Below are 27168 nucleotides of genomic sequence, written 5' to 3' on the forward strand. Positions count from 1 at the left end.
TATGGCGAGACTATGTCTCTACAAAAAGTTAGCTTGGTGTGGTGGCATGCACCTGTAGTTCCAGCTACTCAGGTGGCTGAGGTGGGAAGATTGCTTGAGACCAGGAGGTCAACTCCGCAGTGAGCCATGTTTATGCCACTGCACTCTAGCCTGGGTGACAGAGCAAGACCCTGTCTCAAAGAAAAGGAAAAAAAAAAAAAACTACAAATTTTTCTTACCAGGGTGGTGATTTTAAATACACCTGATTTGTTACTATCAGATATTCTAAAAAACAAGACAAAACAAAAACCCAACAAAAACATCAACACAAATCTATACATTTGCTGAAATGAGTAAATAAACATTTAATAAAAGCTCTCAGGGGATTAGAAAAATAAAAGCTTTACTAATTCTGGAGATGTAAAAGAAGTTGGAGAGGTAAAATGTATACATATCAATATGCATAAAGTACTATGAGTATTTTAAATTGACATAATTATATTTATATGTTTAAAAGTTCAAGGAATTATCAGAATAGAAAACCTTGTGAATAGAGTCATATTGAAAAATTGAAAAAAAATACACTTTTTTTTTTTCCTCGAGGTGGAGTCTCACTCTGTTGCCCAGGCTGGAGTGCAGTGGCACAATCTGGGCTCACTGCAACCTCCGCCTCCTAGGTTCAAGCAATTCTCCTGCCTCAGCCTCCTTAGCAGCCGGGATTATAGGTAACTGGCACCACACCCAGCTAATTGAATTGAGCAGGTTCCTTAATGTGGTCTAGGTTGAAGACAGCATCAAGGAAACAATGCAGGAATTAACACTCATCAAATAGGTGTGGGAGATTGGCAAAAAGATTAAAAAATAATATTAAAGCAAAGCTAGGATGAAATAACGATAGAGTTTCAAGGCTCATCTGGGAGCCTGGATCTTGTATCCTCGAAACGACTATTTCTACATGTCTTAGACAGATATTTGGCATCCAGCAGCAGTATTTTCTCTGAAAGAATTTTCTGGAAAATGTGCACTTTAAACACTTTTCCAGAGAAGTCTGAAAGCAGAGTTGTAATAGCTGAGGCGTAAGATAATGACACTCTGTGAAATGGAGTGAAAAGAAATGGGGATTGAACAGATGGGTGAATAAAATGAATGGTTTGACAGGTGGAAAGAAGAGACAGATACAGGAGAGTCTCAGGTAGAAGAGATGAAGGAAGACTTACAGAGGGTGGCTGAATTGGGCCAAAAACATAAGGGACCAAGTTACAAACAAAGAAAAAGCAGAATCACTACTTCTAAAACACAGACCCCTTAAGTTCTGATCACAGGGAACAGCTCTGCTTTCCGGGCCCAACTGGGTATTTCATATTTGTGACATCAAGCAATGCCTCTAGAATGATTGCTACAGGTGTTTTTTTGTTTTTTTGACAAGGTCTTACTCTGTCGCCCAGGCTGGAGTGCAGTAGTGTGAACATGGCTCAGTGCAGCCTCAATCTCAAAGGCTCAAGCAATCCTCCCACCTCATTCTCCAGAGCAGCTGGGACTACAGGCACACAACACCATGCTTGGCTAATTTTTTACTTTTTTTTATAGGGACGAGAGGTCTCTGTATGTTGCCCAGGCTGGTCTTGAACTCTACAGGTGGAACATTCAATACAGAGCTGAGAACACCCTCTCAAACTGAAGTAAAATGTAACTAGCAGTAAAGTAATAAAACAGAATAAAAACTGTAATACAGTTTTTATGTATATACTACATAAGTAAATAAATAAATTTATACAACAATAGCATAACATGTGTCAAAAGAGGAAATAATTTTTGGCTATACAGAAATACTCCTGTATCTCTGATACTATCAATTGTGGTGTTCTGGTTGAAATTTAATTCCTCAATTTTTAAGCTATAACTTCCCTAAGCAAATCCTTATATAGATTCTGGTGGCACCACCATATCATACTCAGTTTTCTTTTTTGTGGAGACAGAGTCTCACTCTGTTGTCCAGGCTGGAGTGCAGTGGTGTGATCTTGGCTCACTGCAACCTCCACCTTCCGGGTTCAAAAGACTCTCCTGCCTCAGCCTCCTGAGTAGCTGGAACTACAGGTGTGCACCACGACGCCTGGTTAAAATTTTGTATTTTTAGTAGAGACAGGGTTTCACCATGTTGGCCAGGATGGTCTCCATCTCCTGACCTCGTGATCGGCCCACCTCAGCCTCCCAAAGTGCTGGGATTATAGATGTGAGCCACCACACCAGGCCCCTCTTTTTCCTTATACAGTATTTGTTGACATGTAATTTACGTATCATAAAATTAACCTTTTAAAACTATATAATTTAGGCCGGGCGCGGTGGCTCAAGCCTGTAATCCCAGCACTTTGGGAGGCCGAGACGGGCGGATCACGAGGTCAGGAGATCGAGACCATCCTGGCTAATACGGTGAAACCCCGTCTCTACTAAAAAATACAAAAAACTAGCCGGGCGACGAGGCGGGCGCCTGTAGTCCCAGCTACTCAGGAGGCTGAGACAGGAGAATGGCGTGAACCCGGGAGGCGGAGCTTGCAGTGAGCTGAGATCCGGCCACTGCACTCCAGCCTGGGTGGCAGAGCAAGACTCCGTCTCAAAAAAAAAAAAAAAAAAAAAAAAAAAAAAAAAAAAAAAAAAAAAAAAAAAAATAAAACTATATAATTTAATGGTTTGTGGTATATCCACACTTGTGTGACCATTACTGCTATCTAACTTTAGAATATTTTCATCACCCCAGAAAGAAGCTTGGTATGCATTAGCACCGCCTCCCCACTTTCTTCTCTCCCCAACCCCTGGCAAGCACTAATTTATTTTCTGCTTCTATGGATTTGCCTATTCCAGACATTTCATACAAATGGAATCATATAAAATGTGGTCTTTTGTGACTTTTTTCACTTAGCATAATGTTTTTAAGGTTCATCCATTGTATACCATGTGAATTTCATTCCTTATCATGGTCCAATATTCCATGGTATGTATATATCACATTTTGTTTATTCATACACCAGTTGATAAACTGATTCGGGTTGTTACCACTTTATGACTGCCCTATTCATTTTTTCCCCCATTCTTCTGAATTTTCTCTGTCTTTCTTCCTAATTTTCCACTCCTGCCAAAGCAGGAAGTTACTGATGGTATTACCATCCTCAACTCAATTGCAGATTTTCCTTCACTGTTCTAAGCAGGCCTTCTCCTTTACCAATCACAGCAGAGGTCACCTTGAGATGTATCTACTGTGAAGATAAATGACATAATGGGTACAAAAACTTTTAATCAACATTATACATGCAAACGGCCTATCCTAAGGGATTTTCCACCATCTTATGTCCCAGATTTTATTAAAAACGTTTCAGAAGGTATTCAATTTCTTGAGCTTCCTTTCTTTGGAAGATAAATTCCTCAAGGCAAAGATCATGATATCCAACTCTTCTGTGTATTAGTAGAGTTCAAAGGGAACATTTGGGCTCTTAATACAAGCTGAAAATAGAAGTATCAATATTATTTAATATTCAGAGTGCTTAATATGTGTCAGATATTGTGCTAAGTACTTTACATACATCACCATTTTATCTTTACTACAATTCTATAAGGTAAATACTATTATTATCTTCATTTTCTAGATGAGAAACAGACTCAAAGAGGTTAGGAAACTCATGCAAGGTCACAGAGACCGACAAGGAAAAAGGGTAAGACTCAGGAGTGTTTGATTCTGTTGCTTTGATCTTACCACTAAATTTTACTGCCAGTGTTTAATCAAATACACGAAAAATTACATTCAGATCCTATGCCTATGTAGGTATAGGCACACTTTGAAGATATTGTGGGTTTGTTTCCAGACCATGGCAATGAAGTTAACATTGCAATAAAGCGAGTCACACATTTTTGGTTTCCCAGTGCATATAAAAGCAATGTTTCTACTAAATGGTAGTTTATTAAGTGTGCAATAGCATTATGTCTAAAAATAATGCATATACCTGAATTAAATAATACTTTATTGCTAAAAAATACTAATGATCATCTCAGTCCTCAGTAAGGTTTAATCTTTTTGTTGGTGGAGGGTCTTACCTTGATGATGATGGCTGCTGCCTCAGCAGGATAGTGGTTGCTGAGGCATGAGAGCAGCTGTGGCAATTTCTTACAATAAGACATCAATGAAGTTTGCTGCAACACTTGACTGCTCCTTTCATGAATGATTCCTCTGTATCATGTGATACTATTTGATAGCATTTTACCCCTTCCTCTCATACCCTTCCACTGTTTTATCAACTAAGTTTATGTAATATTCTAAATCTTTTGTTGTCATGCCTACAATGTTCACAGTATCCTCACCAAGAACAGATTCCAACTCAAGAAACCATTTTCTTTGCTTACTCATTAAGAAGCAACTCCTTATCCATTCAAGGTTTGTCATGGAATTGCAGTAACTGAGTCACATTTTCAGGCTTTAGTTCTATGTTTTTGTTTTCCTAGAGTTGGGGTCTCACTATGTTGCCCAGGCTAGTCTCAAGCTCCTGGCCTCAAGCAATCCTCCTGCCTCAGCCTCCCAAATGCTGAGATTATAGATGCATGGCACCATGCCTAGCCAGGCTCCACTTCTAATTCTAGTTATCTTGCTACTTCCTTCACATCTGCACTTCTTCTACTGAAGTTTTGAGCCCCTCAAAGTTATCCATGAAGGTTACAATCAACTTCTTCCAAATGCTTATTAATGTTGATATATTAACCTCCTCATCCCATGAATCACATTTTTTTTTTTTTTTAAGAGACAGGAATTTTGCTGAGGTGTCTCCTTTTTTGTGCAGACTAACTTTGAAGTTCTTAGCTCAAACGATCATCCCACCTCAGCCTCTTGAGTAGCTGGGACTATAGGCGTGCTCCACTGCACCCACAGATGTTTTTAATGGCATCTAGAATGCTGAAATTATTTTGGCTATTTCGTGGAGAACAAATTTGAAGTAGGGGCAAAACTGGAGCTAGGGAAATGACAAGCATCCACACATAAGTGAGGGCTAAATAAGGCAGAAGGAGGAAATGAAGAGGAGGGAACACATGCCACAAACAAATCAGATTTCCAGGAGGTTTTTAATTTAGTTTGCCCAGATCCATCACAGGAATCACTATCTATGGCAGCTAGAGCCATACAAAATGTACTTATTAAATGATAAGGCTTCAAAGTCAAAATTACTCCTTGATCTCAGGTTACTAGGTGTGTTACCAATGTGCAGAAATATTCAGCAGGCTTGTAAGAGTCAGTAAGCCATGCTGCAAACAGATGTGTCATCATCTAGGCTTTGTGGCTCCATTTATAGAGCACAGGAAGAATAGATTTAGCAGAATTCTTAAGGGCCTTAGGACTTTCCATATGGTAAATAAGCACTGGCTTAAAATTGAAGTCACTGGCTGTATAAGCCCCTAACAAGTCATCAGCCTGTCTTTTGTAGCTTTAACGCCAGCTGTTGACTTCTCCTCTTCTCCTCTTTAACAACTCAGCCTGTCTTTTGTAGCTTTAATGCCAGCTGTTGACTTCTCCTCTTCTCCTCTTTTACCGTAAAAGTGCTGGATGGGGCCAGGCATTGTGGCTGATGCCTGTAATCCCAGCACTTTGGGAGGCCAAGGTGGGCAGATCATGAGGTCAAGAGATTGAGACCATCCTGGCCAACATGGTGAAACCCTGTCTCTACTAAAAATACAAAAATTAGCTGGGTGTGGTGGTGCACACCTGTAGTCCCAGCTACTCAGGAGGCTGAGGCAGGAGAATCGCTTGAACCCAGGAGGCGGAAGTTGCAGTGCAGGAGGCGCCACTGCACTGCAGCCTGGCGATAGAGACTCCGTCTCAAAAAAGAAAGTAGGTAAATGGTATCTTCTTCTAACATAAGGCAGTTTCATCTACGATATCAGTATCTGTGGATTTTCAACAAATATTGAAAATGTGTAATTTAGTGTGGCCACTATCATCAATTATCTTACCTAGACCATCTGGAAAACTTCCCATGGCTCCTCTATCACCACTTGCTGCTTCCACCTTGCACTTTTACGTTATGAGGACATCTTTTCTCAATCTCAAGAGCTAAGCTCTGCTAGCTTCAAACTTTTCTTCTGGAGCTTCCTCACCTCACTCAGTCTTCACAGAATTGAAGAGACTTAGTGCACTGTTTTGGATGAGGCTTTGACTTAAGAGAATGTTATGGCTGGTGTTATCTATCCAGACCACTGAAACTTTCTCCATGTCAGCAAAAAGGCTGTTTTGCTTTTGTATCATTTGTGTGATCACTGGAGTAGCACTTTAAACTTCCTTCAAGAACTTTTCCTTTGCATTCACAACTTGACTGTCTCAAGGGGCCTAGCTTTCAGTCTATCTCAGCTATCCATATATGTTCCTCACCAAGCTTAATCATTTCTAGCTTTTAATTTCAAGTGGGAGACGTATGACTCTTCCTTTCACTTGAACACTTAGAAGTCACTGCAGGGTTATTAATACCCTAATTTCAATATTGTTGTATCTCAGGAAAGAAGAAGGTCTAAGGAGAGGGAGAGAGATGGAAGAACTGCCGGTTGGTAGAGCAGTCAGAATATACATATTTCTCGATCAAGTCTGCCGTCTTACATGGTTATTGGTGCCCTAAAACAATTACAATAGTAACATCAAAGATCAGTGATCACAGATCACTATAACACATATAAAAATGAAAGGTCTGAAATACTGTGAGAATTACCAAAATGTGACAGAGACAGGAAGTGAGCACATGCTGTTGGAAAATGGCATTAACAGGTTTGCTCAACACAGAGTTGCCACAAACCTTCAATTGGTAAAAAAAAAACAGTATCAGTGAAAGCACAATAAAGAGAAGTGCAATAAAATGAGGTATGCCTGTATAGTCAGAAGACTCCTACTATATGGCACCTTTGAAATAATCTCCAGGCTTCTAGAACACTGGTGGATTACTGTAGCTGACGATGCAGAGGAATGAGAGGGCATGGATACCAGAAGACCTTGTCGTAAAACTTGAGAAGCTTAGAGTTTATCTCGCAGGATATTTCCCCCAATCTTTCACAGCATCCTGAAGGGCTTAAAAAGATGTGAAAGAAGAGTGACAAAGCGAGATCTGTGTTTTGAAAAGATGATTTCGGCCACTTGGTGGAGAACAATTTCAAGTGGGGGCAAAACTGGGGCCAAGGAAATGACAAGCATCTACACATAAGTGCAGGGATAAGGTTGGGGAAGAAGGAAATAGAGAGGAGGAAACAAATGCCACAAATACATTAGATAAAAGCAGGGAACCGACTGGGAGCCGGTGTACAACACAGTTGTGGTGTATAAAACAGAGCCAGAATATAAAACAGTTCCATCAGCTGGGAGTGGTGGCTCACACCTGTAATCCCAGCACTATGGGAGGCCGAGGCGGGCAGATCACAAGGTCAGGAGTTTGAGAACAGCCTGAACAACATGGTGAAACCCCATCTGTACTAAAAATACAAAAATTAGCCGGGCACATTGGCGCGCACCTGTAATTCCAGCTACTCGGGGCTGAGGGAGGAGAATCGTTTGAACCTGGGAGGCGGAAGGCTGTAGTGAGCTGAGATCGCACCACTGCACTCCAGCCTGGGCAACAGAGCGAGACTCCATTTTGGGAAAAAAACAAAAACAAAAACAAAAACAAAACAGGGTACCTTGTGAAATTACTGGAAGGGAGAAAAGGGGATTCAAAAGGGAGATTCGTCAATAGTGGCTTCAGGGTTTTAGTTTAATTAAAGCCAGTGCTATAACCTGAGATGAAAGAATAGGCTTAGAGGAACAGGGGACTGGTTTTGTATTGGATACACTGAATTTGAGATACTTTGAGATTTCCAAGTGGAGATATTTGTCAGATAACTGGAAATTTAAGATTGAAGTTTAGAGGAGGAGTTGGGACAGAGATAAAAATTTGGAAATCCTACTTTGGCCTCCCAAAATGTGGGGATTACAGGCATGAGCCACTACACCCAGCTGATGGAACTGTTTTATATTTTGACTGTTGTGATTACATGGCTTTCTGTGCTAGTCAAAACTCACAGAAATGAATGCTAGCTAACAAGGGTGAATTTTACTGCATATAAATGACACTCAACCTGGTTAACTTAAGAGAGAGAGAGAGAGACCAATAGTGGTAAAATGAGGCAAAAAGACTAGGAAGATAAACTTATGTCTACTGATGAACCTGCTGAGGAAGATTCAACTGGCATATGAGGAGCATAAATCAAACTATATGTTAGTTGAATAGTGAAAAGAATAGTAGAAGAAATGGTAGACTATTCTTAAACAGTTTGGGACAGAAGAAAATGATACCATTTAAGTGGCAGCTAAATGGATATGTGGGATTCAGAGAGTGTCTCTGGCATGAGAGACACATCAGCATGTTTACAGACAATAAGAAGGTGGTAGAGAGGCAGTGAACACATACGAGACTGTAAGAGACAGCTAAGAGAGCTTGATGAAGGTTTCAACATAGCCAGGTTTGTAAGGGGGCAGAAAGTTTAAAAAAGGCATACCCAGTGTCCTCAATGTTCTCAATGAAGAAGGAGACGAGGTCATGTGCTGCAGGTGAATAGCGCTGGGCAGAGTACAGGATTTTCAACAGAAAAATCATAACAATAATGGTTGGGATGGAAATGGGAATTTGTAGTTGCACTCACAGCACTTAACAGTGGTGTGATCTTCTCCAATAGTGCTCTACCTACTGGAGTTTAATAGACAAAGCAGAGGCTATAGTGCTCATTCAAGGGTTTTCATAGGTATGGTTTTCAAAAGGAAAAACAGGAAAATCACAAATTTTGTAGAGGGTAGCTCAAATAATCCTCCTCTTCTTTGCTCAAATCTTACTTCCTACTGAGGCCTATGACTCTGATCATATTACTTAATTACTACAACCTGTTGCCCGTTGGCATTCCTCACCCTGTTTTATTATTTTTATAGCACTTAAAACTAATACATCACTAGGGCTGGGATCTTTATATTACTCATTCATAAATCTCAAGTGCATGGAACAATGACTGACACATAGTGGGCCTTCAGTAACTACTTTGGTTGAAACAGGTGGGCTTTCACGTTTCACTTTGAACTTAGGTCACAAGCATAAAGTATAACTGCTCAAATCCTGAGGTAACTTTGTATTGACACACCATATCTGAAAGATTAATAGAAACATGACATAAAGGAAGGGGTGGTAATTCTCCTGTGAGCCTGAGAAAGCTGATTTACCATTCTGAGTCTTATTTTTGTCACCAGCAAAACAGAAATAACTATATCCCAGGAATAACTGTTCAAATCACAAGAATAATGCTTGAAATGCCCGGGAAGGCCTTTGGAAACAGAAAAATGTACAATAATTTTTATTATGATTGCGACTAAATTACCAAGTATTTTAATACAGTAATAGAAAATGACAAAAATATATTGAAGGAAATGTATTTTGGGCATTTTTATGCATGAGTAGGGAAAATTACCTTTTTTCTTAATAAAGTCTTACTAAACTTATCTTCCTTATTTTGGCATACTTGTGCTTTTATTTTTTAATTCTAAATTTTTAAGGATACATAATAGTCATACATATTTGTGGGGTACATGTGATATTTTGATAAAAGCACATAATGTATAATGACCAAATCAGGGTTATTGGGGTATCCATCACCTCAAGTGTTTATCTTCCTTGTGTTAGGAACATGGAAAGTTATCTTTTCAAAGGCAATGAGGCAACTGTGTGCAAGGTAATGATGGATATTAGAGAAAGGGAAAACTTAACAGTAAAACTAGGTTTTCCTGAAGAGGTTTTCTTCAGACTGAGGGAGCACATCTCCAGGCTGGCTGAATTACCGTCTCTGGAAGCAGGTCAGTACAACAGTCCTTTGTGGTGGAGGAGGATTAGTTACTAAGTGTGGGGGAAAGGGAGTTACATTTTGAACAAAGTATATCTACTCAGGAAGATGTAGAACACGTTAATATCCAACGACTGAGACTTTGGGGCTCATGTTGAAAGACATGAACTACTGTAAAAAACGGGGAGATCTATCCCACATAGAAAGGCAAGGAGGAACTACGTAAGGGACTTGCTAGGAGGCTCGACTAACAGGTGTCTGGGCTCATTCTGCAGTATATGAAAGAATTTGACCAGCATCAGTGTTTTCCAAGGAATGCCTAAGAGTTTACTGGGGAGGGCAAAAAGAAAATAGGAATGGGATGGCAGAAACATACCTTTTAGGCAGCTCTGTAGGAAACAGTTTACCAACAAGGTGGAGAAAACCTTTATTTATCCCTAAGGATCACTCAGACTCAAGCCTCTGAAAACTGAAGCCAAGGGTCCTTGCTTTAAGGATCACTCTGCTGGTTTTGGTAGATGACAAAGAACCAGGAATGTGTAAGAGTCCTGTTCCCATGTTTCCAGAACACGTTTCTGTAGAAGCTAAATTATAAGGATGCACAGTAGTATAGTGTTTAGGCCAATGGGACACTCAAACCATTGGCGATCTACTTTTGGACCCAGCAACTAAATCTTCCAGAGATATTTCAAATACGTTTTAGAATAGTAAGTAGAGCAAATATTAGAATAAATTTTATTATTTAAAAGATTAGTCATTTTTAGTTTAATCTAGGAAAACGGATAGACTTTTATATCTCTGGTTTTATGTTTGCTATGTTTATTTCTTTGAAAGTACTCTGAATACTCTCACAGTTGAGAAAAAAGCAAGCGCTGTTATTAAAATATTTTCATTGCACTGAAGTATGCTCCCTTTACAGTTCAGTAAGTCTAAACTAAAAGAGAAAGGGGCAACTTGATTGGCTACACAGATCAGTATTTTGTTAACATTACCAAAACATACAGTTGTATCTCCACTTGAGAAATAAACTTACCATCTTATGTCCTATAGAATCTGGAAACCCTCCTACATCCTTAGCTGCCCTTACGAGAATATGAGGTCAGTGGATGATGTCATCCTTACATTCCTAGGGGTATAGGAGGGTGTGCCAGTCTCTATAACCAAGGAATTTGTATCTTTAACACCCGTAAGAAAAGAGAGATCTTGGATCCCTGCAAAGTGGGAACTTGGAACTGAGATACTCACATAAAGCTCTGAGACTCCTAAATGGGTGACATGCTCAGTGAAAATATAGCTTAAAAAAGAGAGAGGGAATAAACCACTGAACCAACACAGTGATGATGAGAAAGCATGGTGTTTCAACTGGATGGAGAGAAGATTGCTGCTACCCTGAAAATTAGTATCTGTGCCATAGGGCATGGCTGTCCTTAGACTTTGGGATAGAATTGTACCTCTAGGACATTAAATCCAGATTTAGTTCCAAAAAACATTAAACCTAGATTTAGTTACAGCAAATGCTTTCCCCAAGACATGCAGCAGATAAAGTAAACACAAACTTGTTTTAGAATAACTTGCCATCAATCTACATCCAGGAAAATTTATCTGGGTAAGTTCATAAAACAAACTTACAAAATATACATTAAAAATGTACTATGAGCAAGAGCCAAAAAAACAAAATAAACAGAAAAATTAGAAATCTCCCTCTGCCTAAGAAAATTCAAATAATGGTTTTATATCTGATATAGATAAAAATAATAAAATAAAAAAGTCATGATTCTTTTAAAAAGGGGGAAAGTTAATGTTACATACTATACATCACATACATTCCTAAAATTGTAGAAAACGAACTCCTAGATGATTAATGGGGAATGCTTTCCCACAAGTTCAAAACACTCCTTTTTCCCCCCACCAGATATACAGAATAAACAATAAAAATTCCCAAGACTTTAATAAATCATCCAAGTAATATCTAGTTTTATGCATTTAATTATTGAAGTGACGGAGATATTAAAAGTGTGGCCAATAGCTGAGGCTTTTTAGAGTACACTGAAGATATGTATACACCAAATTCTAATTTTACAGAGCTTGTTCTTCAGTCCGAAAACAACTGATGCTTTTTTTAGACGGGGTCTTGCTCAGTTGCCTAGGCTGGAGTGAAGTGGTGCAATCTCAGATCACTGCAGCTTCCGGCTGTCCCACCTCAGCCTCCAGAGTAGCTGGGATTATAGGCACACCAGCACACCAGGGTAATTTTTGTATTTTTAGTAGAGATGGGGTTTCACCATTTTGGCCAGGCTGGTCCCGAACTCCTGACCTCAGGTGATCCACCCTCCTTGGCCTCCCAAAGTGCTGGGATTACAGGCGTGAGCCACCACGCCTGGCCTCAACTGATGCATTTTTATTCATTCAGAAATATGATCTAGAATAGTTACAAGAAAATGTTTTGCAGCAGAACTAAAAGATACCATATCCCTTATGTTATGACTTTCCTGCTTTAACCGACTATCTCTATACTGATATAAATGTTATTTACGTATCAGGTTTCCGAAGCCAGCTTTGAGGTGTTTCATCCTCAAGCAGAGACAAGTAAAAACTATTCTCAAAAGTCACCACCAAAAGACTCATATGCAAACCAGACTGTTGTGGTGTTATGATTTATTAACTTCTCAAAGTAAACAGCTGTTATGATTTATTAACTTCTCAAAGTAAACAAGGTATAATAAGTGAATATTAAGTGAATAAGTACAAATAAACTGCAGTCATTAAGCATATGACTACGTCAGGTGGATATACTTAAAGACTGGAGGTAATTTTAATTTTCATTGTTAACTTCTGTGACAAAACCATTAAAAAATATTGAGACAGAAATGAATGGGTCAGAAATGCTTCTGAGGCTTTATAATTTAAAAACTACTGGCTGGGCGCGGTGGTTCATGCCTGTAATCCCAGCACTTTGGGAGGCTGAGGCGGGCTGATCACAAGGTCAGTAGTTCGAGACCAGCCTGACCAACATGGTGAAACCCCATCTCTACTAAAAATACAAAAATTAGCCAGGCATGGTGGTGTACGCCTGTAATCCCAGCTACTCAGGAAGCTGAGGCACAACTGCTTGAACCTGGAAGCTGGAGGCTGCAGTGAGCCGAGATGGCGCCACTGCACTCCAGCCTGGGTGACAGAGCGAGACTCCATCTTAAAAAAAAAAAAAAAAAAAAAAGCTAGAGTTGCAGGGGTTCTTGAAGCTCATTTACTGTTGGATTTCAAAGACTATTAAGACTATTAAGATGTAAAAGGAAATTATAAAACTTATAGTTCCCTTAAACACATAGGTTAAAAAATCATGAGACTAGAAAAATGCCAAGAAACTTTACCTTCCAACATCACAAACCTCTATGTCACTCCAAGTCATGAAAACAACAGTTCTTTATTTTCTAAGTGCACTCTGGATTACCACTGAAGAATCTATACTCTTTGATTAAGGTGCTGGTGATCACAATACTAATATTGAGAGGATCTGCATTTCAAACAAATGTACCATGGTATGAACATTATTTAAACCAAAAGTCTGTTTACCCATCCATCCCTGGGCACTGTCTTGCAATATCAGGCCATCTAAGTGGCAAACTGATTTTAAAAAAAGCATAAATGTCAGAAATGAGTGAAGTATGATTTTGATGCATGGTCTTTTCACTTTACACTTACTTCAATTCTGAGGTATGGTTTGTATTTTCAACTTATATTTCCCATGACTGTTTTGTTTTTCTTTGCTTTTACATTTTAAAAACATTTTTGTTCATTAGTTTCTCTCATTTTTGTAACTATCATATCACTGCAAATGAAAATGAACAATGAAGTGTCAAACAAATTACTGTTCTCCAACAAACAGGTGTTCTTTGGAGGGCACTGACCTATAGCCACACCAAAACCAAGGTTGTTTTCTTTTTTTTTTTTTTTTTTGAGGTGGAGTCTCCATCTGTTGGCTGGAGTGCGGTGGCACGATCTCAGCTCACTGCAACCTCCGCCTCCCAGATTCAAGCAATTCTCCTGCCTCAGCCTCCCAAGTAGCTGGGAATACAGGCCCATACCACCACGTCTGGCTTTTTTTTTTGTATTTCAGTCGAGACGGGGTTTCACCGTGTTGCCCAGACTGGTCTCGAACTCCTGAGCTCAGGCAATCCACCCACCTCGGCCTCCCAAAGTGCAGGGATTACAGGCGTGATCCGCTACACCCAGCCCCAAGGTTGTTTTTCTAACTGACAAAACAAGGTCTAAGGTAATCTCTCCACCAAGGAAGAAGGTCCACTGTTTGTGATGGCACTATGAATACTGATGTCAATGGAAGACAGACAGTTGAAGAAACAGGTAATTTACAAAGACTTATGACAAATTTCTCACTGTTCTAATTGCCTTGCATTGTTTTCTTTTCTGCTGTGGCTCATGGTGTCCTACAAGATGTTCTACAGTTCCAAGAGGCTAGACACCTCTTACAGACACTGATGAGGAAATTGTCTCAAGAACTGAGCTGGGCAGGGCTGGGCGCGGTGGCTCAAGCCTGTAATCCCAGCACTTTGGGAGGCCGAGACGGGCGGATCACGAGGTCAGGAGATCGAGACCATCCTGGCTAATACGCTGAAACCCCGTCTCTACTAAAAAATACAAAAAAACTAGCCGGGCGATGAGGCGGGCGCCTGTAGTCCCAGCTACTCAGGAGGCTGAGACAGGAGAATGGCATGAACCCGGGAGGCGGAGCTTGCAGTGAGCTGAGAGCCGGCCACAGCACTCCAGCCTGGGCGGCAGAGCAAGACTCCGTCTCAAAAAAAAAAAAGAACTGAGCTGGGCAGAAAAGCCACATCTAAAAAGTAGGGATCAGTTTTTGGGTTTGTCAAATGTCCTTATCACACACCTCAAAATAGACAAAATACTGAGAATGCTGGTGACCAAAACCTACTCACTGGATGTCAAGAATCAACTGCTGGAGGAGCACTCATCTATCAAAAAGCCCAATTTACATATGCATTACTTAATCTGACAGGCATAAAGAAAGGAAATTATATAGCAAAGGACAATGTTGAAGAAGATAGGCTGTGCTGAATTGTTCAAAGCCAAAACTTCAATATTCCTAAGGGCTAACTTAGAATAGCTGATAAGCCTCAGATAACTTTTGATTAAACTTACAATAACCCAATGGTTAGTTCCTAAGGTCCCAGGTGATGCTACTTTAAAAAGAAATAATTTGAACTGGGAAGACTATAATAACTCCAAGGATATTACTGACCAGGTAAAACTGTACACAAAAAATAAAACTGTTTCAAAAGGCAAAGTGAGAGAACATTAAGCTTACCTGCAAGTGAATCAACAAGAGCATTATATTTTCAAAAATAGTTATAAACCTTTGATGTTCTGATTGCTATCTTCCTACATCCAAGATTTAAAAAGAGGTCATGCATAGAGGCGTTCCTTTAAGTTTAGGATTGACTGGGTTTTAAAATTCTAGGAAGACAGAATTAGGGACTATAGACCATCCTGGTTTTGTTTTCTAGCCCCAAAGCAGCAAAATTAAGCACTGAGAAACTGATTCATATGAATGAGGCAATAGCAACAACAACAACAATAAAACCCAACATGTTTCATGACATATACCTTGGAGGCATTTTGTATATTTGGAAATTCTCATTTGCATTTTTAGACAATGGAGTAACTCTTTTGCAGGTTGTACTAAAACACAAACACACCACTGAAGAAACCAGACTAGGAATTTCAGCATTCATTCGATGTTTCTGGAAGTCAAGGAAAGTAGCCAATTAAAAAATAACTCAAACACTGCCTCTTCTTCATGTTCAGCAAGCATGAGATTAATGGCAGAATGGCTTACCTGGGACAGGGCTCCTTCTTGAATTTAAGTTTTGAGAATCCAAAATCTCTTCTGTTTGCCCATCTGCTTCTACCTCTATTTTGTTTTGAATCTCTTTTGCATCTTCACCAAGGCAAGTTCTTATACTCTCCTCCTCCTCTAGGACTCTCTGGACTGTGATGGCAGCACTCGGAGAACTAACAGTAGTGGCGGCAGCAGGAACAATGACTGGAGTGGGAGGAGGAGAAGCTGGAGGAGTTGGAGGAGTTGGAGGAAAGGAAGGAACTGTGGAAGGGGTGATGGGAGTTGGGATACACTCCAGTTTCATTTCTTCTGGGGGATTTTCAAGAATCTCCAATTCAAGAGTCAATGGCAATACTTCCTGTTTTACTATTTCCACAGTGCTCTCCGTGGCTGGTAATTTTTCACTAACTCCATTTATTTCATTAATTAGGGTGGTACTAGAAATCAGTGGAATATCATTAGGTGCTACACTACAGGGTTTCTTGCATATATCACCATCATTTTCATTTGTTGGTAAAGGGTCTGATGTTTCTGTGCAAGATGTGAGGCTGGGTACAGGAACTGTGTCTTCTCTTGAGGATGAGAGTTCACATCTGTCATCTATAGCAGTGGTGAGTATTGGTTGGCTACTGAGAGCAGAAGAGGTGGGGGAAGCAACTGTACTTCGAGCAATAGAGGAAACAGTGGTAGGTGATGGAGGCAGAGGAAGCGCTGCTATGGATACTACTGCAGTAGTTTCAGGTGCCTGGCCTTCTTGTTCTTTCTTCTCTCCACTGAGGACTAGCCTAAGGACTGGGGAAGGAGACTTTAACACTGGATCTGGTTTTGGCTTCTCCTCTGGGGAAGAAAAAAATAAGTTTTAAGAATAATTCTTGGATCAGAGACTATACATTGCCTTGGGCCAATTCTTTCAATCTCTTACCCTAAATTACAGGCAGCAGAATAGAGACCAATATATTAGACTTATTCTGGTGTGCCAAAAACATTGTCTCTTTTTTTCTTTCTTTCTTTTTTTTTTTACTTAAACCTACTATTTATTTGGTATCCAATACATAAAGTCTGTTTTGGAGTAAGAGAAGGAATCTATTCACCAAATAGTTATATCAAGAATACAACTGAAAAGTTCATCAAAACTGAGGCTAAACCATTCTTGGTTTTGGAGTGAGGCTTTTCTTTAAGGTAGGAAAACCTTAATTCCTACCATCTCTTGTTCCCTAAAAAAATTTTTTTCCAGAGATATATTATAGTGGCAGAACAGTACAATGGCAAACAATTAAAAATTAAATTATTATAAAGGGACTGATGTTATTTTTTATTCCATATATTTTTGTATTTAGGGAGGTAATTTTTATTTTAAAAAGCATTACTTGTATAAAAATTCAAGATAAAGCATCACATTTAATAAAATTTATTATCAGTGAAATCAAACTATTCTCAGTAACTGATAAAAATCAGTTTATAAATTAATTTACCCTTCAATTCTCAAAGGAAGTATATAACCAGAAATAATGTAAAGTATAAAAATGGAAATTGCTGGGCTTGGTGGCACATGCCTGTAATCCCAACTACTCAAAAGGCTGAGGTGGGAGGATCGCTTGAGCCCAGGAGATTGAGGCTGCAGTGAGCTACAAATGCATCACTGCACTCCAGCCTGGGTGACCGAACGAGATCCCATCTCTAGACAAAATAAAAATAACAAAATTTATCTTGTGTCTTGACATGTAAAACAATTAATTAAGGCGAAAACAAAGTTAATACACAAATAAATCCAATGAAAAAGAAAACTTAATATACATATAGTATGAAAGTACTAGTATTTCATAGTATGAAATAGTTTGATATACAAAAATGCATCTGTGTATATATAGAGAGAAGGAGTCAGAGAGAGAAAGAAACTGGTCATCATCATGAGGGTACCAGAAAAATACAAGGAACAATAATTAACAATAATTTCCACATTTTTATTAATAAATTCCAGGTAAATTGATACGTGATTCATCCCTGAGTGGAGGAAACCAAAGGAGATTTACACTGGCTTCCAGCCTTGTGCTTCCTTAGCACAATAAACAGGCTCCATGGAAAAACATATACTCATGAGTATGTTTATCAAATGACAACAAAAGATTCAAGCACTACTAAAAGACAACCTAAAATGAGACTTTACTTTTTCCAACAGAATTTTTTTATGCATCAATGAAAGTGAGTCTTTACAATAAATTGCAATTATGTGAATTATGACTGTTTGTCAGATAAACAGGTAGTAAATACTATCATTAAGATATTATTAATTCATTCACTGTAATGATAGTTATTAGCCTTAAACTATACTTTTATTTATAGGCACAGAAGCTAGTGCTTCTAAAATTGGACTTTTCTTAGTTACTGTAGTGATGAGATAGAATCAATAAGCTCTCATTGCCAAATCCCTCAGACTAAGTTGACAGGGCAACAGACAAAAGTATTTCAGGAAAACGTGTTTATTTTGTGTGTGCGTGTGTGTGTGTGTGCACGTGTGCATGTGTGTGTACATTCTAGATGGAACACGCCATACATAATACATAAATACAAACATGTATTTATCAAAATATCTTTGATGAAAATAATTTCCAGCTCACTGGAGTAACTGCTAAATAAGTCACCCAGATTACATAATGCCACTGTGAAAGCTTATCAGAATAACAACCTTTATGACCACTGACTGAAACCTAGATGCAGTAAATTTCAAAATAGGGCAGGGTGTGATGGCTCATGTCTGTAATCTTAGCACTTTAGGAGGCTGAGACGGGAGGATCTCTTGAGTCTAGGAATTTGCGATAAGCCTCGGCAACATAGCAAGACCTTGTGTCTACAAAAAATAAAAAGATTAGCCAGGTGAGGTGGCGCAGACCTGTAGACCCAGCTACTCGGGAGGCCAAGATGGAAGGATCATTTGAGCCCAGGAGGATGAGGCTGCAGTAAGCTGTTATCATGCCACTGCACTCCAACCTGGGCAATAGAGCAAGATGCTGTCTCAAAATGAAAAAGGGAAAGGAAAAGTGGGGGGAAGGGGAGAATGGGAGTGGGAGAGAGGGAGCGGGAAAGGGGGAGGGGGAGGGAGGGGGGAGAGAGGGAGGGATGGGGGGAGAGAGGGAGAGAGATTCTCACATTAAATATCTAATAAGAGTATGTCAATTCAATTATTAATGTTGGGAAACAATTTCTGATAGTAAAAAATCAAACAAAAGTAGACCTACAACTGATAAACTTCTATACACTCTTCAGAAAAATCTAGTATTGAAAAAATTAGGCCAGGCACGGTGAGCTCATGCCTGTAAATCCCAGCACTTTGGGAGGCCAAGGGGGAAGATCACTTGAGCCCAGGAGGTCTCGAACTGTAAGACCTCATTTCTACAAGCTGGGCATGGTGGTATGTATTCATGGTCCCAGGTACTCAGGAGGCAAGGCAAGGTAAGAAGACCACCTGAGCCCGTGAGGTTGAGGCTGCAGTGAGCTGTCATCACACCACTGTACTTCAGTCTGGGTGATACAGTAGAGGGAGACTCTATCTCAAACAAAACAAAACAAAAAAATTATGAGTTCTTCATTCTAAAATAAAAGTCCTTTAACCCACTAATTAAAGCTTTCATACAGAAAGCTGAAAACACAGTAGAGCTAAATTAAAAAAACAAAACAAAACACTTATTTTATCCCTCTAAAGACTTCTACTATAAAGAGTTTGGCCGCCGGGCGCGGTGGCTCAAGCCTGTAATCCCAGCACTTTGGGAGGCCGAGACGGGCGGATCACGAGGTCAGGAGATCGAGACCATCCTGGCTAACACGGTGAAACCCCGTCTCTACTAAAAAAAAAAAAAAAAAAAAAAAAAAAAAAAAAAAAAAAAAAAAACTAGCCGGGCGTGGTGACGGGCGCCTGTAGTCCCAGCTACTCGGGAGGCTGAGGCAGGAGAATAGCAGGAACCCGGGAGGTGTAGCTTGCAGTGAGCTGAGATCCGGCCACTGCACTCCAGCCTGGGCGACAGAGCGAGACTCTGTCTCAAAAAAAAAAAAAAAAAGAGTTTGGCCATCTTTCAGAATTTGTAGGAATTCCAACTTTAAGAATTTTTCTAATAATCATGAAAGGGGTAGCAAAGATAGATATCGAGAATATTTAAGGAAACACTATTTATATTATAATACAAGAAAAAAGGAGAAAAAAGGAAATCAATTAAATGTTCAACAATAGAGATTTTATTAAAGAAATGATGGTCTGGGCATATAATGGCATACTATGCAATATTTAAAATAGGTTTTTAAAAGAGTATTTAATGATATGGAAAGTTGTTTGTAATAAAATATATGTTTTGTTCTGTTTCGAGACAGTCTTGCTCTGCTGCCTAGGCTGGAGTGCTGTGGTGTGATCTCAGCTCACTGCAACCTCCAGGCTCAAGCAATCCTCCTACCTCAGCCTCCCAAGTATCTGAGACCACACGTACAAGCCACCATACCTGGCTAATATTTTTATTTTTTGTAAAGACGGGGTCTTGCTATATTACTCAGCTGGTCTTGAACTCCTGAGCTCAAGCAATCCTCCTGCCTCGTCCTCCCAAAGTGCTTAGATTACAGGCATGAACCACCGCATCTGGCAAGAATGTTTATTTTTTTTAGGCAGGGTACAAAACTGCATGTAGAACCCAATTTGGTAACTTAAAAAAATACTTAGTACTAACGTATGTGCATAGGTGAAAATCAGTTTATTAATAATGGCCCTGAGTAATCAGACACATACTTTCTCATTTTGCTTATCTGTAGTTTCCATAATGAGTGTCAAATTTATAAGAAGAATAAAATTGCTCCCTTTCATTCTCATATGGTGGTGGAATCAATGACCAAGACAAGGGTATCTTTTGGTTGTCACAAGTCTCTCAATGACTGAAATGCTATTGTCATTTAACAGGCAGAGAGAGGAATACTGAGCATCCTGCAATTTGAGGTACAGTCTCACTTGACAAAGAATAGGTCTAAATGCCAGCAGAGTCCCAAATGAACAACACTGCTATGAATGGTTGAATTACAAACAGAATACCATTCACTGAACACACTAGGTGCTTTCAACAGGCACTAAGATTAAGACTAAGGCACCAACTAACTCGTTTAATTATCCATATCATGTCCTCAATACAATGGATTTAATTTTCTTTCTCACTCAGTAAACAGCAATCATTTCAGCTGTGTACTATCAATACCAAGCAAAAATTTTAATTAATTCAACAGTTGTTCTCTCTACAAACCAATGTGAAGTATTCTCTATGTCTTCATAAGGTGTCAAACAAAGGTAAAATGGTAGATTTGTCTGGAACCTTGGCCTTCGTGTAAATATTCTAGCTGTTTCATGTCAAAAACTCTGTAAACCAGAAGCTTAATAATGGCAGCTAACATCTGTTAAGCACTTACTATGTGCCAGGAACTGGGTCAAATACCATACATACATTGTCCCTTGTAACTCTCACAGCCACCATTGGGGTAGAAATTATTATTTGCCTGTTTTACAGATAAGGAAACTGAGGGTTTTAGAGATCAGTCATAGGCCCAAGGTCATGTAAGTAGCAAGTGCTCAAGCCTGAGAATGATTTCAAAGCCCACATTCTTCCAACATTGTGGAGGAAAGGGGAGGCTTATGGAAACAGAAGTACTTAAGTCAATCAAGCAGGAGGGAGACTTTAGAGTTAACAGGAGATTCTGTAACTGAGTACAAACTCTCAATAATGACATTTCTATTGAGAAAGAAAAAAATAATCTGACTACAAAATGTAGAGACTCTGGGAGTAACATAACAATCTTTGAAAAAAGTCAGCTTTTATATGATAATTTCAAAAGGAATCTATATTTAAGAAGGAAATTCTGAAAAACTCTTTGGCTGGCCGAGGTGGCTCCCATCTGTAATCCTAGCACCTTGGGAGGCCATAGCAGACAGGTCACTTGAACTCAGGAGTTTGAGACCAGCCTACACAACATGGAAAAATCTCGCCTCTACAAATACAAAAACTAGCTGGGCATGGTGGTTCATGCCTGTAGTTCCAGCTACTCAGAAGGCTGAAGTGAGAGGACTGCTTGAGCCTGGGAGATGGAGGCTGCAGTGAGCCATGATCATGTCACTGCACTCCATCCTGGGTGACAGAACGAAACCCTGTCTCAAAATAGAAGAAAAAAGAAAAAAAAATCCTCAGTGTAAAGAAAAAAAAAAAAAAACATTTTCTCTAAAAAAAATAGTAAGCCCTTTCCAACGTTACATAAATTTAATTTAAAAAAAAAACTATGAAAACAGTAATATTTTAGATATCGGCAGGCTAATAGATGAAATTAGAAAAGCTACTGTTTGACCAGTCAAGAAAGAAAAAAGAAAGAGAGAGATGAAAGAACAAGAGTGAGAGAGCAAGAGAAAGAGAAAGAAAGAAAGAAAGAAAGAGAGAGAGAGAGAGAGAGAGAGAGAAAGAAAGAAAGTAAGAAAGAAAGAAAGAAAGAAAGAAAGAAAGAAAGAAAGAAAGAAAGAAAGAAAGAAAGAAAGAAGGAAAGAAAGAAGGAAAGAAAGTAAATAAGTGAAGGCAAGAAAGGAAGGAAGGGAGGGAGGGAGGGAGGGAGGGAGGGAAGAAAAAGAGAGAAAGAAAGAGTGAAAGGGACAGAGAAAGGGAAAGAGAGAGAAACAGAGAGAGTTAGTTTTCTGGTGAATAGTTGGTACTAAAAGGAAGATAATAGCAATCTCAGAGAGTTACTTATAACCTCTGAAATGCACTTAAAATACTACAAGTTTTTCTTTTCATCAAGGTAACCTGAATACTTTCCAATTAAGCCTATATTATACACTAGTTTGATATGTTGATGTTGTTATTCAAATTTCCACTAAGCAAAACAAAAACAAAAACCTGAGAGGAAATCAAGTCTGCATTCCTTGTCTGGAAATCTGGGCCTAAATATGACAAAATGCAGACATCTCATAATCTAAAAATTTTAACATTATTTTTCACAAAATAATGACAGATGCAATAATACTGTCTTCAGGAAGGACAGAACTATCATCATCAAAGTATGTGATAAACTTTTTAAAAATCCTGGCACAGCTACAGAGACAGTCTGCACAGAGGATAAATTTTAAGGCCTCTCTGCATGGGAAGTATTCAATATGCTTAGCGTAATTCTAACCAGTAAAAGGATTACATATTTGCAAAAGCGTAATCAAGTTTTGAAGGGAAATACGCTGAGAATTATTCTCCACTAAGATTAAGAACATTCTGAACTTTGACTCAAAACTACTTTATCATTGAAGGCAGCGAGTGGACTTCCACATTTGGTCTCTACAACTTGTAATTTTGCAAGGTAAATGGTTTTACTATTTAAAAAATTTGCTTGAAGCATGCAGGAGTTCTCCTTTAACTCAAAACGTTGCTGAAAGAAGTTCTTGGCAGTGTAATTTTTTGAAGCATGCCAGATTAGGGATCACTGACTATCTTTTGGTTTAAAACTATCTTACATAACAAATACAATATAGGACCTGTCTGTTCAAGAGTATCAGGCTTCTCAATACTCAGGGGGAAAATGAAATTTCTATATTAAAAACACATTATCATAATCTTTGATGTAAAAATCATTGAAATCATACATTAGAAGTACATCTTCCAGAAAGTTTATAAATGTGATTAACCTGCAGTCTACCCAAAAACCTTTAATATTAAATATGTCGATTTTATGGGCCACTCCTAAATATTTTTTGAAGGATAATTTTTAGTATGGGCATGGTGTCTCAGGCCTGTAATCCCAGCACTTTGGGAGGCTGAGGCAGGCGGATCACTTGAGGTCAGGAATTCAAGACCAGCCTGGCCAACATGGTGAAACCCCGCCTCTACTAAAAATACAAAAATTAGCTGCGCATGGTGGTGGCACGCCTGTAATCCCAGCTACTCGGGAAGCTGAGGCAGGAGAATAGCTTGAGCCCAGGAGGAGGAGGTTGCAGTGAGTCAAGACTGCACCACTGCACTCCAGCCTGGGCAACAGAGCAAGACTCTGTCTCAAAAAAAAAAAAAAAAAAAGACAATATTTTTTAGAAAATCTATATACTAACCACAGAGCTATAGAATAATCCAATGGTTTGGAGGAATGAATAATTCAAGAAAGTTACAAGGTAAATGGCTTCCATATATGATATCCAATCATTTTTAGAAACCTGAAACATAAAGCAGGGTCAAAGTTACTTGCTTCCCCGAACAGTGTTTAGAATTATCTCTCAATTTTAGCAAAGGTCAAGTTAAAATCCAACTAGGCAGGGAAGAAAGACTATGATATCCCACTTTCTGGTACGAGATTTCCCTTACATTTTCTATTATACTCCCAAAGGCACAGTATTTATTTCAACAAACATTTGGCACCTTCATGTTCAAGTTCAATAGGAGCAGAGACCTTAGTGTACTATTCCTTAATATAGCATTAATGGCTATACTTTACTAAGCACTTTTCATGTGATAGGCATGTTCCCACAGTAATCCTGTCAAGCACGTAGGTCTTCATTCCATTCTACAAGTGAAGAAACTGAGACACACAAGGTCAGTGGCTCAATAGACCAAATAACTAGTGCATGATAGAGCCGGGATTTGAACTTGGATCCATCTCCAACTGTGGCTATAGAAGCCCAGTCTTGTAAGAAGAAACGCTTTATCTTTTTTTCTTTTTTAAAATAGCAAGATACTTAGGGACATGCTGAATATATAAGCTAAACTGTACTGTTCTTGTAAAGTAATATATGCTATGATTTCTCCCTCCACCTCCCACCTTGTTTTAAAGGGTGGTTTAAGGCAGCTAACCTTTTTACCTATATACAGATACTAACAGTGAGAGATTAAACAAATGTATGAAAAAATTTTACTAATCATCCCTACTTTAGTTTCCTAGAGGCAGAATACTTTAATTTTCTGCCTCAAAGCTTTGTTTAAAGGTGGGTGTCTAAATAATCCTTGGATGCTGTACTCTTACTCCTGAATGCTGAGGGCAATGAAATTAATAAAAAAGAGACTGAAGATAAGAGGGAGGAAAACAGTCATACACAAACCTTGCTTCTGGTCGCTAGCTGCAGTGACAGGGGTGCTGGCAGCAAGATGAGCGCTCTCCACAGTCCCATAAACCACAGGGCTGTGCTCAGGGACCTGGCTGGGCAGCTGCTGGGATTTGAAGTACAAAAAAGGGTGATAATGAGCGTGCGAACATAAAAACTAGCAACATGGAACCCAAGCAAGTAGGGAAGACAGTAGAGCACGGGAGATCACAAAATTAAAAAAGGAAAGCAAGGAAAAAATACATAGTTCAATTTAATAAATTCAAAAGTACATGGGAAGACAGGGAAGATAAAGAAAGAGGCAGCAGAAAAAGGGGAAGGAAAAGAAATGATTACTATTAACCACAGCAAGAGAAGACAGCACAACAATCATTAGTACAATTTATTCCCCAGTATTCTTTCTAAGGACAAGCCGACTTGTCAACCTAACAATAGATGTCACATCTGAAAGGGAATTTAACATTCTCCCAAAGACCAAAACTGATTTGGTCAACTTCATGTATAAATTACCTAGCAAACCAGTACAAACAGAAAATGTAATGAGACTGAAAACCAGTTACAGATTCAAGAAAACAATACTGAAAAATGATTCCTGCTACTCATCCATGTAATCATACAGGTGAAATACTTTGAAAGTATATAATAAAGCAATTTCACCATAAAATGTCTATAGGTTTTGGGTCAAGTATGGTATTTTCAGAATCAGAAATCTTGAGTAAAATACCGGGTTTTTCAGAGACATGAGGAAACTCTCATTTTCACTCAGGCACTGTATTAGAATGAAAAATGCCCATCAAAATCCAAGCAGGGTAGGCTGAGAAAAATCACAGCTATTGCTCAACTTAGAAGGAACAGAATTACACAAGAGAGGACATGAACACTCATTCTAATCACATTCCAGGCAGGTATTCATTCAGGATTTGAGGGTTACACAAGCAACAAAACAAAGCAGTGTCTCTCCTCGGAGATCTAAGGTCAGTATTTTTGGTATCTATAATATCCTACAACGAATTATATCAGTGCTATCAAAGTAGAGCTCCCTGTACAATTCTATTTTTCTTTTTCTTCTGAGGAGTAGGGATGGGGAGATTAAGATGTAGGTAAGTGTGGTCAAATAGAGACACTTAAAAAGTGAGAGTTGATAAAAAATATTTTCAACTCAGTGTCACTTAAAATGGGAATATAAAATGAAATGGACACATACAATTTAGGATGATAGATATCATTTAAGTTACAATGCTTTTCAGAATGTACAACATGAAATTTATATTTGCGTATATAAGGATTGTATAGAATAATAGATAGAAATAGGGAAAATACTATCCTTTCACCTATTCATTAGACCGTGAAAATGTTCATATTCCACAATTACTTCTAAATGAAGACTACTAAAATTATATTTCTATATAAAAAAATGGAAAGTTACTGTTTTCACAGGGACAAATAAAGAAAATAGCACTGCCGTAATTACTCTGGATCCGTAGTTTCAGTGGGAAAAAAAAATTCACTACTGAAATTCAATAGAAAGGTTCATAGCTAAAAATAAAAATACCGATTTTTCAGTTCTACAGGTTGAAAACAGATCTGGAACAAAGGAAACACTCCATGTTATTTAGCATTCATTAAGCAGCTATCCACATTTCTCAGGAAAGAAAGATTTGTAAATTGTATCATTTACCTGAAAGGAAAAAAATATTAACTACTCCAATTGCCTGGGAAATTAATAACCAAATAAAAAGGGGGGGGGCAGGTAAGTGCTAAAAGTAGGTCACAAAATGACATTCACAGAAAAAGTAAGATGTTTAAGACAGTAAAAGGCTACTAGAGTCAATGATTTTTTCATCTAAAATACATTTAATCATATAAAAGATGGACATTTTAAAATTAACAAAGTCCTAAAAAGAATCTATGTATAAAGAGTCGTAAGAAAGGAATGAGATAATATGTTTAAGTTACAATTCGAAATCCAAGTATCCAGTACATAAGTATATATCCATAAAATGCTGGGAAAGTACTTCTCAGTTTTCACAGCTGTGAAATGTAGAACTAAAGATCCTACAGTCTCCTTCAACTTTATCATTTTATAAGCCTCCAGCAGTACTAATAAAATCATAACATATTAATATGTAATTCAATACTTTTTTTTTTTTTTTTTTGAGACGGAGTCTTGCTCTGTCACCAGGCAGGAGAGCAGTGGCACAACCTCGGCTCACTGAAACCTCCGCCTCCCAGGTTCAAGTGATTTCCTTGCCTCAGCCTCCTGAGTAGCTGGGGCTACAGGTGTGTGCCACCACGCCCAACTAGTTTTTTGTATTTTAGTAGAGACAGGACTTCACTATGTTGGCCAGGGTGGTCTTTATCTCCTGACCACGTGATCCGCCTG

At 38.7% G+C, this 27168-nt stretch overlaps 1 protein-coding gene across 21 annotated transcripts in view; it reads right to left on the reverse strand.

Moving 5' to 3' along the window:
- EIF4G3 (eukaryotic translation initiation factor 4 gamma 3) overlaps window positions 1-27168 on the reverse strand; it is a 375220-nt gene that overhangs the window by 113902 nt on the left and 234150 nt on the right. For 13 of the 21 annotated variants that reach the window (XM_030942478.1, XM_030942473.1, XM_010364333.2 and 10 more), the window contains 2 exons: window positions 24783-24891; window positions 15713-16552 (listed from right to left, as the gene is read on the reverse strand). In XM_030942478.1, the coding sequence (XP_030798338.1) occupies window positions 15713-16552; window positions 24783-24891 (949 nt within the window). Of the gene's footprint in view, window positions 1-15480; window positions 15618-15712; window positions 16553-24782; window positions 24892-27168 lie in introns of all 21 variants that reach the window. The other 8 variants (XM_010364336.2, XM_030942485.1, XM_010364337.2 and 5 more) reach the window with 2 other exon arrangements.

This window comes from Rhinopithecus roxellana, chromosome 12 (assembly GCF_007565055.1).
Source record: "Rhinopithecus roxellana isolate Shanxi Qingling chromosome 12, ASM756505v1, whole genome shotgun sequence".
Lineage (NCBI taxonomy): Eukaryota > Metazoa > Chordata > Mammalia > Primates > Cercopithecidae > Rhinopithecus > Rhinopithecus roxellana.